The 18,926-nt window shown below is 41.5% G+C and overlaps 1 protein-coding gene across 2 annotated transcripts in view; it reads right to left on the minus strand.

The window, feature by feature from the left end:
* WSCD1 (WSC domain containing 1) overlaps positions 1-18,926 on the minus strand; it is a 319,116-nt gene that overhangs the window by 55,548 nt on the left and 244,642 nt on the right. For both annotated transcript variants that reach the window (XM_040423481.1, XM_040423482.1), the window contains exon 6: positions 14,109-14,286. In XM_040423481.1, the coding sequence (XP_040279415.1) occupies positions 14,109-14,286 (178 nt within the window). The remainder of the gene's footprint in view (positions 1-14,108; positions 14,287-18,926) is intronic.

The raw sequence follows: 18,926 nt of genomic DNA on the forward strand, positions 1-18,926 counted from the left end.
GTGAGATATACCTGCTTCCACAAAATACTAAATTAATGGGTTTGATATAACTGCTTCCACAAAATACTAATTAATGGGTTTGATATAACTGCTTCCACAAAATATAGATTAAGGCTTGTGATATACCTGCTTCCACTAAATGTTGATTAAGGGGTTCTATATACCTGCTTCCACAAAATACTGATTAAGGGGATTGATATACCTGCTTCCACCAAATATTGATTGAGGTCTGTGATACACCAGCTTTCACAAAATACTGATTGAGGCCTGCAATTCTCCTGATTCCACAAAATTTTGATTAAGGGGTGCGAAATACCTGCTTCCACAAAATACTGATTAAGGCGTTTGATATACCTGCTTTCACAAAATACAGACTAAGGGGTGTGATATTCCTGCGTCTACCAAATATTGATTAAGGGGTTCTATATACCTGCTTCCACAAAATACTGATTAATGGGTGCGATATACCTGCTTCCACCAAATATTGATTAAGGCGTTCTATATACCTGTTTCCACAAAATACTGATTGAGGATTGTGATATACCTGCTTCCACCAAATACTGATTGAGGCCTGCAATACACTTGCTTCAACAAAATACTGATTGAGGAATGCGATATACCTGTTTCCGCAAAATACTGATTAAGGGGCTTGATATACCTGCTTCCACAAAATAATGATTGAGGCCTGCGATATACCTGCTTCCACAAAATACTGATTAAGGAAATTGATATACCTGCTTCCACCAAATATTGATTAAGGCCTGAGATATACCTACTTCCACAAAATACTGATTAAGGGGATTGATATACCTGCTTCAACCAAATATTGATTGAGCCCTGCGATACACCTGCTACCACAAAATACTGCTTAAGGGGTTTGATATACCAGCTTCCACCAAATACTGATTGAGGCCTGCAATATACTTGCTCTTCTCCAGGAACTTTGGCACAGGGTTATTTTGGAAATGACAGGCAGAGAAAGAGGCAGGCAGTTCTGCAGGGGTAGTAGGGGTCGGGCAAGTGCACCAGGGCGGAACCTAAATGAGAAGTTGGAGAAGGTGTGTGTGATTACGTCAAAGAACGCACCAGAGTTGGTTGAGTGGCTCACTCAGCCTTCTGTTTCTGCACCCTCATCATCCTATGTATCTGCACCCTACTCACTCCTCACCACCACCAACACCACCACCATAGCCCCTCCACTCGAGTCAGAGGAATTATTTTCCCATCCATTCCCAGACCTTACCGATGCGCAGCAATTCTTGGCATCGGATCAGGAAGAGGAGGTAGCTACCCAGCGGTCTGACGACAGTACAAAGATCAGCCCAAGGAGGGTGGTCCCCACTGTTGCTGCCTACTCAGAGATCTCTAATGTCAGTGGTGGTGAAGGTGTCGATGATGACGTGTCGATGGACATCAAGTGGGTGCCCACAAGAGAGGAAAAGGAGGGGAGTTTAGAGGGAGAGACGGAGCAGCAGATAGGAAGGAGAAGGAGGAGAAACAGGCAGAACTCGCAGTGTACAGGAGGCAATAAGCAGACTGCAAATGTATCTGGAGCGAGCCATCCACCATGCACGGTCACATCTTGCGCTCCCAGGACGCCGGCACATGGCTACGCAGTGTGGGATTCTTTAAAAGTGTCAGCTGCTGACAATAGTGTTGCCATCTGCAGCCTGTGCTGTCAACGCATAAGTTGCGGTAAGCCCAACACTCACCTGGGGACGACCACCTTAAGAAGGCACCTGGCCTCCCATCACCGAGCCCAGTCGGAGTAATACAGTCAGAACCTACAAAGCCACAAATGTTCGAGCGTAAAAAGCTGATGACGCCAGATAACCCTCTTCCACAACGGCAAACCGCTGGCTTGTCAGAACTGCTAGCCCGCCAACTACTGCCATATAAACCGGTGGACTCGGAGGCCTTTAGAAAATTTGTGGCCATTGGCACACAGCAATGGAAAGTCCCCTGAAAGAAATATTTCTCCCAGAAGGGCATCCTAGAGCTATATGGTCACGTTCTGCGGCAAGTGAATATATCTCTGGCACACAGTGTCAGTGCCAATATACATCTGACCACAGACACGTGGTCTAGCAATCACAGGCAGGGAATGTACATAACTTTTACTGCCCACTGGTGAACCTTCTGACCGCCGTCAAGCATGTACCGTATTTTTCGCCCCATTAGACGCATTCCCCCCAAAAAAAGTGTGTGGGGGGGAATGCCCCTGCTTGTTATGGGGCGCATACTAATAAAGCGCTTCCATTTTGGAAGAGCTTCATTAGTACCGGAGAATCGGGAAGCGGTGAAGGCTCTGTTCTCACTGCTTCCTGGTCCTCGGCTGTCAGCTGTGCAGGGCTGTGCACAGTGTGAGGGAGCGCTGTGACCTCACGCTGTGAACGTCGGGTCACAGCACAGCAGACTGAAGAGACATATATGAGGCTACTGGGGGCTAAGGAGAGACTACTGGGGACATATATGAGGCTACTGGTGGCATATACGGGGCTACTAGGGGCATATATGAGGCTAATGGTGGCATATATGAGGCTACTGGGGAATGAAGAGAGACTACAGGGGTCATATATGAGGCTACTGGGGGCATATATGAGGCTATTGGGGGCTGAAGAGAGGCTATTGGGGCTGACATGAGGCATGGGGCTCTTATCTGAGGACTGATTGGGGGTCATTTACATTGGGGTCTGAGCTTATTGTCCCCCTCTAAAACCTAGGTGCATCTTATGTGCCGATGCATCTTATGGGGCAAAAAATACGGCAACCCGTGGCACTCGTGTGGATTTGGTGTTAGCGCCACGGATTGCATGCTGACCTGCCTCTTCTTCTCCTCCTCCAACTCCATCCTCCCTCTCCTCCTCGGCTGACTCCTGCTTTTCCACTGCTACCGCCTCTTTTGCTGCACCCCCCAAGCTCTCCAGAACTGATTTGAAGTGCCAGGTGAGACGTTGCCATGCTGTGCTGCAGCTGTTGTGCCTGGAAGCCAAGAGCCACACAGGTGCTGCACTGCTTTCAGCTCTGCGGTCACAGGCCGATCAGTGGCTAACCCCTCTCAATTTGACAGTTGGTAAAGTGGTGTGCGACAACAGTGCCAATCTGCTGAGCGTGCTCAAACAGGGTAAAATGACACACGTGCCGTGCATGGCACACATCCTGAACTTAGTTGTGCAGCGATTTGTTGCCAAATACCCCGGGGTGCAGGACATCTTGCAGCAGGCCAGGAAAATTTCTGGCCATTTTAAAAGATCTTACATGGCCATGGCTCGCCTTGCTAACGTTTAGCGGCAACGCCACCTGCCCGTCAGACGTCTGATTTGTGACAGCCCGATGCACTGGAACTCCACCTTGTATATGCTTGATAGGCTGCTCCAGCAGCAATGTGCCGTTAACGACTACCTGTACGAACTCTGTAGCAGAACAGGTTCTGGGGAGCTTGGTTTCTTTTCACAATGCCAGTGGCTGCTCATGTGCGACGCATGCAGACTTCTGTGGCCATTTAAAGAGATCACCAAACTGGTCAGTCGCAGCCAGGGCGCCATCAGTGACATCGTACCTTACGTCTTCTTTCTGGAGCGTGCATTGCATCGTGTCATTGATCAAGCCATCGAGGAGCAGGAGCTGGAATTTGAGGAAATCACAATGCTGAATGAATTCTGAGGGGGAAATACTCCATCTGAGACAAGTCAGCAGGAGTGTGAAGAGGAGTCAGAGGAGGATGGTGGCTGGCGGGAGGAGGAGGAGCAAGAAGAGCAGGCTTTGAGGGGGCTCTAAACTTTTCAGGGATCCCTGGTGTTGCCCGTGGCTGGGGGGAGGAAACAGAGGATGACATTCTCCTGGGCGATGAGAAGGAGCCAGGGCGCTCCACCGCTGCCAATTTAGTGCAAATGGGGGCCTTTATTCTCCAGTGTTTGAAGATGGACCCCCGTATAAAAAGCATAAAGGGCAAGGATCAGTACTGGGTGGCAATGTACTTAGACCCCCGGTAGAAACGCATCACAGAGGGCTGGCAAAATGCAGCATTTCCAGGCCTTGCTGCGAGAGATGCTGCACTCTGCTGTTGCGGGCACTGGCAGAGGAATTTCCACCCACAGCAAAACAGGTGCAGATACCAATCCTACCGCATCGGCAAGAAGAGGGCGGTTTGAAGATGTGTTGCTCACTTTGCATATGAGATCATTCTTGCAGCCAACCCATCAAAATCTGCCCTCCGGATCCAGCCTCAGGAAACGCCTAGACCGACAGGTGTCCAACTACATCATGTTAACGACCAATGTGGACGCTCTGAGAAGCGAGGAATGCTTGGACTACTGGGTGTGCAGGCTTGACCTGTGGCCAGAGCTGGCACAATTTGCCATGGAACTCTTGGCTTGCCCGTCGTCGAGTGTCCTGTTCGAAAGGACGTTCAGCGCAGCAGGGGGGATTGTGACCGAGAAGCGCACTCGCCTAGCTCACGACAGTCTGGACTACCTCACATTTCTAAAAATGAATGAGGCATGGATCTCAGAGGAATTCAACACCTGTGACGACCACGTGTAATTGAATTTCCTCATGCCAGCCCACACATATCCGCCACCACCCAGAGTAAAGAATGGTCCTTGTCTTATGTATATACAGCTGTATAAAATGCCTTTTCTGTCAGGTGAATGCCTAATTTTTGGGGCCTGTACTGGCCTACAGTAAAATGTTTAGCCAGTGAACGCCTAATGTACCTCTAGCCACATAATCACTTGTTCTTTTCTGTCAGGTAATTGTCTATTTTTGGGGCCTGTACTCCACTGGCCTACAATAAAATTGTTATCCACTGACCGTCTAATATAGCTCCAGCCATATAATCACTTGTTCTTTTCTGTCAGGTGAATGCCTAATTTCTGGGGCCAGTACTGGCCTACAGTAAAATGTTTAGCCAGTGACCGCCTAATGTACCTCCAGCCTCATAATCACTTGTTCTTTTCTGTCAGGTGAATGGCTAATTTTGGGGGCCTGTACTGGCCTACAGTAAAATTGTTATCCACTGACCGTCTAATATACCTCCAGCCACATAATCACTTGTTCTTTTCTGTCAGGTGAATGCCTAATTTTTGGGGCCTGTACTCCACTGGCCTACAGTAAAATTGTTATTTAGTGACCGCCTAATGTACCTCCTGCCACATAAACACTTGTTCTTTTCTGTCAGATGAATGCCTAATTTTTGGGGCCTGTACTGGCCTACTACAGTAAAATTGTTATCCACTGACCGTCTAATATACCTCCAGCCACATAATCACTTGTTCTTTTCTGTCAGGTGAATGCCTAATTTTTGGGGCCTGTACTCCATTGGCCTACAATAAAAAATTACTAGGCTCCAGCAGGGCACATCTTTGAGATTTTCCCTTTAAGACTCATACAAAAATACAGTGGTATGTCACTGTCCATGTTGTGGCACTTCTAGTAAATATTTGGTGGCTGCAAATATGACCAGAAGGTTTTTCAGGTTCGCCTGCCATTAAAGTGAATGGGGACTGCCGCAAACGCGCGGTTTATGAATATTTGATCGCGAACGCGCGTTTGCGAAACGTTACGGCCGATGTTCGTCCATCACTAGTTATTACCACATAAAGTGACATGTCAGATTTGCAAAAATAGGCCTAGTCGGGAAGCTGAAAACAGGCTCGGTCTTGAACGAGTTAATATTTGTTCACTGATATGTTGGGGCATATGTTTTTTTTTTTAATCTTCAAATAGAAAGCAAGTTAAATATTTGCTTTCAATTATGACTTTCATTTTATTAGCTTTTAGCTTGAGATAAGTGTTCAGCCTGAGCTGAAATTACAAGCACGCACCTGCTATACATGTAATGTCTGCACTACATATTTTTCAGAATTTTGCAGTCAATGGAGAGAATTATATTTAGAGGATGGACTGCTTCATTGGGGTCATCAACACATCATTTCAAAACATGAAGCCCATTTTTATGTTTCAACGTGTTCAAATAACAAGAGACCTGTGACCCACTCCGATTGTTTATTAGTCAAAGCATTTTTTTTCCCAGCAGTATAAAAAATCCAAGCTCCGGCTCAGCTAAACTCGTATAATTCAGAGAACAAGCAGCTATGCTTAGAGAAGCATGAATTATTAAATACTGTAGCTGTGGAGGCTCTGACGTGTGTCTGTGCATGAGTATTTCATCTGTAGAAAACATGGAGGACTGGTAATGTGTCATCTAGCCATTATTTAACAAATCAATAGTTTTGATGTGAAGACAAAAGCAAAGCTGCTTCCCAAATGCTGTGGTGCAACTTTAACCCCTTAAGCACTGGGCCCATTTTTAGTTTTGCATTTTCATTTTTTTCCTCATTACGTTACAATAGCCATAACTTTTTTTTAGTTTTCCGTTCACATAACTATATGAGGGCTTTTTTTTTTTAGGATAAGTTGCATTTTTTAAGGGCACCATTTCATTTACCACTGTAAAATTGCGGGTGGAAAGGTAACTAAAATTAGCGAATTACGTGTTTTTCATTTTTTTTATTAATTTTTTTTACCATTATGGCATTCGCCGCACAGGAATAAAAAAAAATATATATATATATTTTATCCCTTAGGATACCAAAGGATTTTTCATTTTTGCGTTCATTTTTCTTCGATATCTTCCTTGAGCCATATTTATATTTCGTTCACATAGCTGTATGAGTTTTTTATTTATTTTTTCGGAACAAGTTTTACTTTGTAATGCCACCATTAATTATGGCATACAATGTAGTGGGAAGCGGTAAAAAAAAGTCCAAATGGGGTGGAATTGGAGAAAAAACTCAGTTTTACAGGTTTTGTTCCCACAACATTTTGTTTGTGGCAAAACTGACCCATGCCCTTCATTTTCTTGGTCAGTATGATTACAATGATACCACATCAGTGTGGGGGTTCATTTTTTGTGGGACAATCTGTAGTTTTTAGATACCTGTCACATCTGTGACAGGTCTCAGAAGGTCTTAAAGATCATCTACGCATTAGTGATCTGACAGCCTCTTTTGGTTTCACTTTGTCTGTGTTGCTGGTATGTCCACACCTCCTGTTTAGGTGTGGATCACGTGACCTTTACCTCGCCCTATTTAGTCTGACTTTTCCCATCATTCCTTGCTTGGGATAGCTTCATTTGGTCTTGGAAGAGCTGGAGTGTGGGTCGTGTTGAAGTGCTGTTCATCCTTCATCCTCTTAAGTTAAGTGTTCCGCTTGTCGTGCTTTGTATCCCCCCCCCACGGTTGTTTACTAGGCCTCAGTGAGACGCTAATTCCTTCACCAGGGAAGGAACGGGTGGTCTCTGCCCTGTCATTATCTTTAGGGCATATGGGGGGCACCAGGGTTTTCTAGGTTCCCCTGTATGGGTATCTTTACCATCGAGAGGTGCCCATACGGATAGGAGTTAGGGCCAGGAGCAGGGTTTTATAGGTGGTGACCCTTTTACTTCCCAAGCGGTGAGGCCTAGTGTCTTTCCCCTCCCTTCTTGATTGTCTTTTGGTGTTCTCCCCTACTACATCCGTGACAATACCATTTTGGAGTGTGTGTGACTTCTTGATCACATTTTATTTCATTTTTTTCGGTAAGAGAAGCAATGAAAAAATGACAAATTGGCCACTTGGCCACAAATTGACAATTTTTTTAATTTTTTTTTAATGACTTTGAAGCTCATATATGAGCCTATAAAATATGTTTTTTAATTTTGAATAATCATGTATTTTAAAAATGAGTTTACAGTCTATTGCTCATTTCTTATGTTGGCCTGCCATCTGGTGGCCAAAATAAGAATTGCAGCATGAATGCTGTGGGTCTCGTCTGCGAATTCAAAGTAACTACTGACATCCCCATTGGCCGCAGGGGATGTCAGTAGGATTCCCGGAAGCTTACATTAGATGTTGTGATCTCACATGATCATGGCATCTAAAGCCTTTATTTACGTCTATCAGCATTATTGGTGGTTTGGGAAATTGGCCGCAGGTCTCTGCTGTTTTATACAGCAGCGACCTGCTGACCATGATGCCAGCTGCATGTGCGAGCGGGCGCCATGTTTACGCATTGCTCCAGCGATCGCTGGTAGTGAATGGGTTAATAGTTTGGACAGTTTTAGTCCCAGCAATACATGATATGTATATATTTTTATTTATATATTTTTATATGTAAAATTGGGAAAGGGGAGGGCGATTTAAACTTTTAATATTTCAATTAAAATTATTTTTTTAAATATTTAAATTAAAATAAATTTTAAAGTTTTTTATTTTTTTAAAACTTTTATAAGGATAACTTTTAACCCCCTTGGGGGGGCTAAAATCTAGGAACTTTTTATCCCTTGTCCCATTTACCATAACAGAGATTCTATTAGGGTAAATGGGATTTTGACATGCTCCCTGCTGAGCTGTGCCTCGCACACATCTTAGCAGGTAGCTTACCATGGAAGAGTCCAGGCTACCATGGTAACCAATCAAATTCCCACAATTTCACTGCAGGGGTGCCATCGCTCACAGATGCCATGATTGTGTTGATCACGGCATCTAAGGGGTTAAATGACAGGAGGGTTCAGTGCGATTGCCATTTCCAGTCATTGTGGTTTGGTGCCTGCTATATAACACAGCCACATATGGAGTGGGCTCACCGCAGCAGCCTGCTCCGTACATTATCTCAGCCACCGTGATATATCGGCACGTCAAGGTGGCTGAAGGGGTTAATATGGAGTAACCAAAATCATTTGTGATATCAAACTATTCCAATTTCATACTGGCATGGAGTACATAGCATCTAGTACTGCTTCTAGGCCAAATCCTATTACTCTAACAACACACTGTGGGGGAGATTTATAAAGACTGGCACTTGATATCCTCTGAACTGTCAGAGGATGCAGGCCCCGTCATACATTAGGCATATCTTCTAGCAGTCCATGGGCCTAAACAGAAATCTACGGCAGGTCTAAGCTGTCATAGATTGCTGGCTTCATTTGTGCCAGAAAACTGGCAAAAATTAAGATAAATTGTTTGTGGCTGATGATCATGACCCCTTCCCACCCTTACCAAACTCCCCTTTCAGAAAAGTGGCGAGGAGGTGAAAAAGTGGGAGATGGGACAATGGTTAGTTAGCAGCTTTTTAACGTCACTTTTCAGGCGCAAGAGAGATGATAAATCTCACCCAATGTTTCCTCCCTTAGCTTTGCTTGAATTTAGTGAAAGGCGTTTTCCAGCTCAATCAAATAGAGTTCCTTTGGGCTGAAAATGGTATAAAAATAAATTAAAGTGCCTATACTGACCAATCCCCCACCGCTGCCATTGAGACAAAACTAGAGTCCCCACTGCACAAAATGACAGCAAGGAGGGGTTCAGTGTGTATAAGCACTTTTTTTTATACCTTATGATATGGCTAGTATAAACTATTAAGGACTCCATTTTCTCACACGTTCAATATAATATTGCAACATGTTAGCAAAACCCTTGACAGACTGCAATACACATCGCTGAATGGCAACACATATGACATAGACATTTTGTGAGTATTGAAAATCTAATTTTTATTTCTTTTTCATTTTTTGCAAAGCTGGTCACTTGTACCACACGTCCCAGGATATGTTGAGCTAAGAGAAGAGGCAAGGAAACATAGAAAGGACGCACTGCAGCTGGAAAAAGTACAGAGGAGAGCGACTAAACTGATAAGGGGAATGGAGGGTCTTAGTTATGAAGAAAGATTAAAAGAATTGAATTTATTTAGTCTTGAGAAGAGACGTCTAAGGGGGAACATGCTTAACCTATACAAATATATAAATTGGCCATACAAAAAATACAGTGAAAAGCGCTGTTCCATGTAAAATGCGCTCAAAAGACAATTGGGCACTGCCTTTGATTGGAAAGGAAAAATTTCAGTCTCCGAAAGCGTCAAAGCTTCTTTACTGTAAGAACTGTGAAGCTGTGGAAAAGACTTCCTCAGGACGTGGTCACAGCAGGAACAGTGGAAAGTTTCAAAAAGGGTTTAGACAAATTCTTAAAAGTAAAAAAACATTAATGCTTATGAAAACGTGTAGAAATCTGAGTCTCAATTCCTTTTGGGATTCACATCCCCACCTATCCTTTGGTTGAACTTGATGGATGTATGTCTTTTTTCAACTGTATTAACTATGTAACTATGTATATGGGCACTGATAGGTGCGCTGATGTCACAACTCTTATAGTAATATCTATGTAATAACCATTGTAGCCTAAATTCACTAAATATTAGGACATTTCTCATAAATCCGTCTGCAAGTATTTCTCCGTTAGCAAACATATAGGTCAATAAATGTTGCTATTTGACACTACTGTAGCAACCGAAATTAAAAAAAATTCCATCAGTTGCCAATCCATCATCAACTATGGCTGTCAGCAGCTGTTTATTGTACTTCACAGACAGCTAATAAAGCCCTGTCTACAGGTTGCTGTAAGGGTACTTTCACACTTGCGTTGTTTGATTCCGGCAGGCAGTTGCATTGCCTGAACTGCCTGCCTGATCAGGCAAACTGTATGCAAACGCATGTCATTTTTCGGACTGATCAGGCATTTTTCAGACTGATCAGGATCCTGATTAGTCTGAAAAATGCCTGATCAGTCAGAAAAATGCATTGCAATACCGGATCCCTTTTTCCGGTGTCATCAGGCAAAACCGGAAGGACGGATCCGGTATTCCGGTATTTTGAATGCCGGATCCGGCACTAATACATTCCTATGGAAAGAATTTGCCGCATTCAGGCAAGTCTTCAGTTTTTTTCGCCGGAGATAAAACCGTAGCATGCTACGGTTTTCTCTTTTTGCTGATCAGTCAAAATGACTGAACTGAAGACATCCTGATGCATCCTGAACGGATTACTCTCCATTCAGAATGCATGGGGATTTGCCTGATCAGTTCTTTTCCGGTATTGAGCCCCTAGGATGGAACTCTATGCCGGAAAAGAAAAACGCTAGTGTGAAAGTAGCCTAAAACTGGCAGTGTCCAAAGTTGTAAGGAATGGATTGCAGCAGAAATTTGAACTACCCTTAGCTGCTAGCTATAGTAGATCCAAAGTCAGTCATAAACACATGTATATTAGCAAATTTCAAAGAAAGCAGTATCCCAGTATTTGGTAGCTTTATGTTATCATGTGCTCTGTGTACTGGTTTTTCATTAGTGTCGCTAATGAAACATAATATACCAAACTGGTGGTGAGCAATGTCGCTAGTGACAGGCTGATATGCATCTTATAGTTCTTTGGTCTAAAGCGGACTACTGCTCAAAGGGGTTGTCTCACTTCAGTAAGTGTGAATTATTATGTAGAGAAAGTTAATACAAGCCACTTACTAATGTATTGCGATTGTCCGTATTGCTTCCTTTGCTGACTGGATTCATTTTTCCATCACATTATACACTGATCGTTTCAATGGTTAGAAACCACCCTTCAGCAATGGTGGCCGTGCTTGAACACTATAGGAAAAAGCCCCAGCTTCTCGATTGGCCGGGACCATGGGAGCGCACATAGGCCAGTGTTTTTACCTATATAGTACAAGCATGACCACCACTGATGGATTGCAGGGTGGTCTGTAACCATGGAAACGAGCAGTGTATAATGTGATGGAAAAATGAATCCAACCAGCAAAGGAGGCAATATGGATAATAAAAATACATTAGTAAGTGGATTGTATTAACATTCTCTACATGATAAATGCCACTTACTGAAGTGAGACAACCCCTTTAAGTTAGATTGGTGTTTAGGATAGCCCAGCCCACCCTTATTTAGATACACTGCATCAAAGTACCCCCAAGGCTGTGATGATGCATGGTAGTGCACCTGGTAAATGCATAGCATGAGGACTGTGTGAGTAGCACCAGGGGTTCAAAACCTAGAATGAATACCATCATAAACAGCTCTGAAGCTGGATTTCTTTAATTAGTTTGGTAAATAATAGAAACATAATTTTTACAATAAAAGCATTATATTCATAAGAGGACCTGTATCTTCTGAAATGTATGTTTTAGTAAAAAATATCTTTCTACCATCTTAGTCATTAATGGACCTTGTACCATTCATAGACCGGATATCTATCAGGAAAAAATAACATTTTCACACTCCTTATCTGTTACAACAATTTACTGCAACAATTGTTTGATTCTCCCTCCACTCATATTGATCTCGTCTTATCTACCTCACTATTCCTATGTACATTTGTATATAAATATGCGACTTCAGATACTGATACAGATACCGTACAGTCCCCAATGAAGAGACCTGAATAGTCTTGAAAGCTTTTGTCATCATCTTTTCAGTTAGCCATTTAAAGGTATCGCCTACTAAGGAATCTCATTTTTATATGTCTGAGTAATGAAAGAACAACTGTGGAGCCTCTTTTCTTGCCACTCTGAATAGTGCTAATCCTCTATCGTTCCTTCTAAAAAATGTATGACTTGATTAACAACTGGGTGTTAACACTGCTCCTATCAAAGGGGAATTTCCCTACACAATCTGACATGGTCAGTACTGATTGGACAATATTAGAATGTGTGGGGACACAGCACAACAGGTAACACATAATTGCCAATTTATTCATAGATTTCTAGTAAGAAGGAATGAAACAATACAAAGTTCTAAGAAAACATTCTTCACAATTCCTATATTGCTATATTTACTAAAATACAGTACAGACCAAAAGTTTGGACACACCTTCTCATTCAAAGAGTTTTCTTTATTTTCATGACTATGAAGGCATCAAAACTATGAATTAACACATGTGGAATTATATACATAACAAACAAGTGTGAAACAACTGAAAATATGTCATATTCTAGGTTCTTCAAAGTAGCCACCTTTCGCTTTGATTACTGCTTTGCACACTCTTGGCATTCTCTTGATGAGCTTCAAGAGGTAGTCCCCTGAAATGGTCTTCCAACAGTCTTGAAGGAGTTCCCAGAGATGCTTAGCACTTGTTGGCCCTTTTGCCTTCACTCTGCGGTCCAGCTCACCCCAAACCATCTCGATTGGGTTCAGGTCTGGTGACTGTGGAGGCCAGGTCATCTGGCGCAGCACCCCATCACTCTTCTTCATAGTCAAATAGCCCTTACTTTCAAAGTTTTCCCAATTTTTCGGCTGACTGACTGACCTTAATTTCTTAAAGTAATGATGGCCACTCTTTTATCTTTACTTAGCTGCTTTTTTCTTGCCATAATACAAATTCTAACAGTCTATTCAGTAGGACTATCAGCTGTGTATCCACCTGACTTCTCCTCAACGCAACTGATGGTCCCAACGCCATTTATAAGACAAGAAATCCCACTTATTAAACCTGACAGGGCACACCTGTGAAGTGAAATCCATTTCAGGGGACTACCTCTTGAAGCTCATCAAGAGAATGCCAAGAGTGTGCAAAGCAGTAATCAAAGCAAAAGGTGGCTACTTTAAAGAACCTAGAATATGACATATTTTCAGTTGTTTCACACTTGTGTTAATTAATAGTTTTGATGCCTTCAGTGTGAATCTACAATTTTCATAGTCATGAAAATAAAGAAAACTCTTTGAATGAGAAGGTGTGTCCAAACTTTTGGTCTGTACTGTATATTTCAGGAGAACTTGCAGGTTCCCTTTAAAGGGAACCTGTCAGTTCCCATAGGCTGCCTTTAGTCAGGGTAGCGTACGGGAGCTGGCAAGTTCCCTTTAACATTAATTCAATAAAAAGCATTTAAAAAGCTTTGTTTTTGTAATAGAAAAATATATAAGTGGATATCTTTTCTGTCACTTAACATCATTCGTATTCATAATGAGGCCAATGGAATATCAGATTTTTCTATGCAAGGTCAGGCAGAGATACTAAATTTAGTTGGAAGAGACTAGTGATAATAAATCAAATGTTCAATTACTATCCTTCAGCTGTGTCATCTTTATTACCAGATTTTATGGCAAAGTTGAAGTTTTATGATTAACTTAATGTTTGCATTAACCTTTTGATCTGAATTTCTAAACATTTCAAAGCCCAAGCCCGCCGAGGTCCATTTCCTAAAATAAGTCACCCTCTATTATTCCAATGTTTGCTTCTGCTATGATGATGAGCACTGGTCTGGAAAGATTAAAAGACCTACATACAATTTTGCATCCTTACCTTGTATGGGAGTCTGGTAGACTGAATAATAATTCTCATCCCTTAAGACCTCTGATCCACTGCTGTCATTCAGGGACCCAGAACAAAGATAGTCATCCAGGCGTTCATAAAGGTTAAACTGAACCTCAGGGTAACCGCAGAAGCATTCCGGCCATTGGATAATGGCTAAGGGGTATTCCTATAAGCAGAACAGACAATCACACATGGTTACACAAGAAAATGTCAGCTCATTATTAAATCTATTGAACAGGTAGCTAGGCAGAGTTTTGGGAGTTTTTTGAAGCAGTTTGTATGGATATCAATGGGCAATGTAAACTTTGTATTAGACCACATCAGAGGATGAGCCATTTGCATACATATGTTTTATTTATGACACCAGCAAGACGTAAGAAAAATAATGGACTGTGCAGATGCAGGATATTGAGAATATATTTGTAAGGCTATACAAATCTTCTCAAAGAATTGGTGAGAGATCCTGCAGAGTGAGATGATGGATATCCGTGACTTCACATTTTTCATATGCTCACACAGAGCTGTTAATAGGCAGAGTATTGTTTGCTGCACATTAATATGCAGAAATGTCTTCCTCTATCTCTCCATGGCAGCCTCTCCTAATCGTATGACCTTCTCTTCCTTAAACTTCACAGTGAGAAATTGGAGGTGTGTAAATGATTCTTTGGAGACTAAAATCTAAACGAGTTCAGACCTGTTTCCGACTAGAATGAAATTAGATAGTTTACTTCAATTACCCTTTAGATGGAATCTGACAAGAAGAAACAAAATATTTCTGATATATCTCTATGGGCTCATATCCCCCTGAACTTATGAAGGCATTTATCATTCCATGCAAATTTACTCATACGTCACCATATGTAATTGATGCAAAAAAAATGAGCATATTTATGATTTCCTTTGGTTATTTTTATGACAAGATTTCCAATACCATTTCACAAGTGATGGACACGCTGGAATGATTCAAAGAAAGGTCGGCCCCAAAGGTGTGCTTTAGGTTGACCTAAAATAAAGACCTATAATTATTTGCTCAAGATGTCACGTGTAAGCTATCACTCTGGGGCATCAGAGGCTCTGAGTTTGATTTTAATTTAATCATATACAAGAAATTCATATCAGTGTCATGTAGCTCACATAGTAGCATAAGTGTTATTAGTCTAGTAAGAAGTCATCTAAGAATCAGTTTGCAAAAAATAATTTTACTTTCCTGCATGCATAAACAGTGTGACTAGATGTAGTATAATCCTAAAGTGGATAAAATATGTACTAGACACTGACCTCTAATACATAAAGTTGTGCTACATACTTGCTACTGCTTTCTCAATTTGATAAGATGAACCAAAATAATCCTTTTTTATTTAACTCCATTCCTAATAGTGGTCATTATTCTGCTATGTGACCCCATGATTCCTTACATAGTAACAAACTGTAGTAAAATAGTAACATTTGTTATACTGAAATACGCCTATATTAGACTAAAACTAGGGTGAATGACCACAGGACGCCGCGTGGTCTCACGAGATCTCGCTCAATTGGGGGTGCGGCGCTGTTCAGCCCGTACGTTGGATTGGCGTCGTGGCGCACACGTATTGGGCGGGATCTCGTGAGATTGGACGACGTTGAGTATTGGCACAAAATGGCGCCATATTTGAGAACGCTCAGGTACATGTATTAGCAATCTATTTCACACATGAGAGAACCAAATGGTGATTAAATGATACTGATATAAAAAGAGAGGGAGATCGGGTGGCAGACACGCCCCTGGAAGAAGCTTTGGGCGAAACGTACATCGGGGTGACGATATTGTGGACCTCTGGATCGTTTGATCTGGTATAACTTTTCTATTTTGTTTACAAGATGTTTGTGGACAATGTAATTGATTGGGGAATTGTTTCTTATAATGCTTGATATAATGCCAATTCAGGGATACACCTTGGATGCTATTTACTGACTAGATATCAGACCAATATTTAGGTACCGAGGGCCTTTTGAGATTCATGTGGGTTCCTTTTATAACTGTGAATATTAATGTACTATCATGTTTTTGTATTGATCATGTTCAAATAAATATGTATTGTTTATATATACTGTGTGGGATTTTGTTTGGTGTATGTTGTTTGAGAAATTAATCTTATCCTTATACCTAATATTTTTGTCTAGAAAAGCTGCTCCAGTTTTCCTACTCCACCCTTCTACTGGAGTGAGATTGTGATTTTTTTTAGTGACGTTTTAAAAAAGTCTCAGTAATAAATCTGGAGTGAAACTCATTGACATAACTAATCACGTCCACTTTCCAAACCATATTTCAAAATTGAGAGTGGTGTAAAATGCAAAAAGCCTGCACAAATGAGCCCAAGTTAAAATTCTGGAGTGAAGGTATGATAAATCAGGGCTAGGGATGAGCGAACTTCAAGTTTTGAAGTTCGGGTATATGGTGAATTGTGTTATGGATTCCGTTACCACGGACCATAACGCAATTCCATGATGGAATGCATAACAGAATTCCTTTAGAGTCAATTTATTTCTGCCAGTTATATATGTGTGTATATATATATATATATATATATATATTTGGGGTCATTTATCAAACTGGGGTAAAGTAGAACTGGCGTACAGTGCATTGCAAAAGTATTCACCCCCTTGACTTTTTTCGTATTTTGTTACATTACAGCCTTAAGTTCAATGTTTTGTTAATCAGAATTTTATGTGATGGATCAGGACACAATAGTCTAAGTTGGTGAAGTGAAATGAGACAAATATATAAATAAAACTATTGTTTAGAAATTGAAAACAGAAAATTGGCATGTGCGTATGTATTCACCCCCTTTTGTTAGGAAGCCCATAAAAGCTCTGGTGCAACCAATTACCTTCAGAAGTCACATACCTAATGAAATGATGTCCACCTGTGCGCCATCTATGTGTCACATGATCTGTCATTACATATACACACCTTTTTTAAAAGGCCTCAGAGGCTGCAACACCTAAGCAAGAGGCATCACTAACCAAACACTGCCATGAAGACCAAGGAACTCTCCATACAAGTAAGGGACAATGTTGTTGAGAAGTACAAGTTAGGGTTAGGTTATAAAAAAAATATCCAAATCTTTGATGATCCCCAGGATCACCATCAATTCTATCATAACCAAATGGAAAGAACATGGCACAAAAGCAAACCTGCCAAGAGACGGCCGCCCACCAAAACCTATGGACCGGGCAAGGAGGGCATTAATCAGAGAGGCAGCACAGAGACCTAAGGTAACCCTGGAGGAGATGCAGAGTTCCACAGCAGAGACTGGAGTATCTGCACATAGGACGATAATAAGCCGTATGCTCCATAGAGTTGGGCTTTAGGGTAGAGTGGCCAGAAGAAAGCTATAACTTTCAGCTAAAAACAAAAAGGCACGTTGTGAGTTTGCGAAAAGGCATGTGGAAGACTCCCAAAATGTAAGGAGGAAGGTGCTCTGGTCTGATGAGACTAAAATTGAATTTTTCGATCATCAAAAAAAACGCTATGTCTGATGCAAACCCAACACATCACTTCACCCAAAGAACTCCAACCCCACAGTGATACGCGGTGGCAGCATCATGCTGTGGGATGTTTTTCAGCAGCCGGGACTGGTAAACTGGTCAGAGTTGAGGGAAAGATGGATGGTGCTAAATACAGGGATATTCTTGAGCAAAACCTGTACCACTCTGTGCGTGATTTTAGGTTAGGACGGAGGATCACCTTCCAGCAGGACAATGACCCCAAACACACTGCTAAAGCAACACTTGAGTGGTTTAAGGGGAAACATGTAAATGTGTTGGAATGGCCTAGTCAAAGCCCAGATCTCAATCCAATAGAAAATCTGTGGTCAGACTTAAAGATTGCTGTTCACAAGTGCAAACCATCTAATTTGAAGGAGCTGGATCAGTTTTGCAAGAAGAAATGGGCAATGAGGATTAGTTATGCACATTGACTCTTTCTGTTATTTTTTCCCATTTGTTGTTTGCTTCAAAATAAAAATAGATAAAAATAAATTAAAAAAAGTCTTCAAAGTTGTGGGCATGTTCTGTAAATTAAATGATGCAAATCCTCAAACAATTCATGTTAATTCCAGGTTGTGAGGCAACAAAATACGAAAAAAGTTAAGGGGGTGAATACTTTTGCAAGGCACTGTAGCTGCCCACAGAAACCAATCAGATTCCACCTTTCATTTTGGACAGCTTCATTGGAAAATGAAAGGTGAAATCTTATTGGTTGCTATGGGCAACTAAGCCAGTTCTTCTTTACACCAGCTTGATAAATGACCCCAATAGTTTTTTCCAATCTGTTTTTATTTTCTGATTGTAATTTTTTTTTCTATTGCCTGAACATGATTATGGGGGCAGCACTTTTGCCTGAGCTGTCGTCACCAGCATTTAGAGATACACTTTACAGCAGCCACCATGAACCACAATACGCAGGGGCTGACCTCGCCTATTTCAATCTATTAGTCTATTGTATCTCCCAACAGAATAATGCAGAGTATTGAAAAATGTTTTTGCTTTCAAAGCTAATCATCTCATGCTACGATCTTGAGTCAACTGTGCTATGGGACATACAGTACAGACCAAAAGTTTGGACACACCTTCTCATTCAAAGAGTTTTCTTTATTTTCATGACTATGAAAATTGTAGATTCACACTGAAGGCATCAAAACTATGAATTAACACATGTGGAATTATATACATAACAAACAAGTGTGAAACAACTGAAAATATGTCATATTCTAGGTTCTTCAAAGTAGCCACCTTTTGCTTTGATTACTGCTTTGCTCACTCTTG

Source organism: Bufo bufo, chromosome 3 (assembly GCF_905171765.1).
Source record: "Bufo bufo chromosome 3, aBufBuf1.1, whole genome shotgun sequence".
NCBI lineage: Eukaryota > Metazoa > Chordata > Amphibia > Anura > Bufonidae > Bufo > Bufo bufo.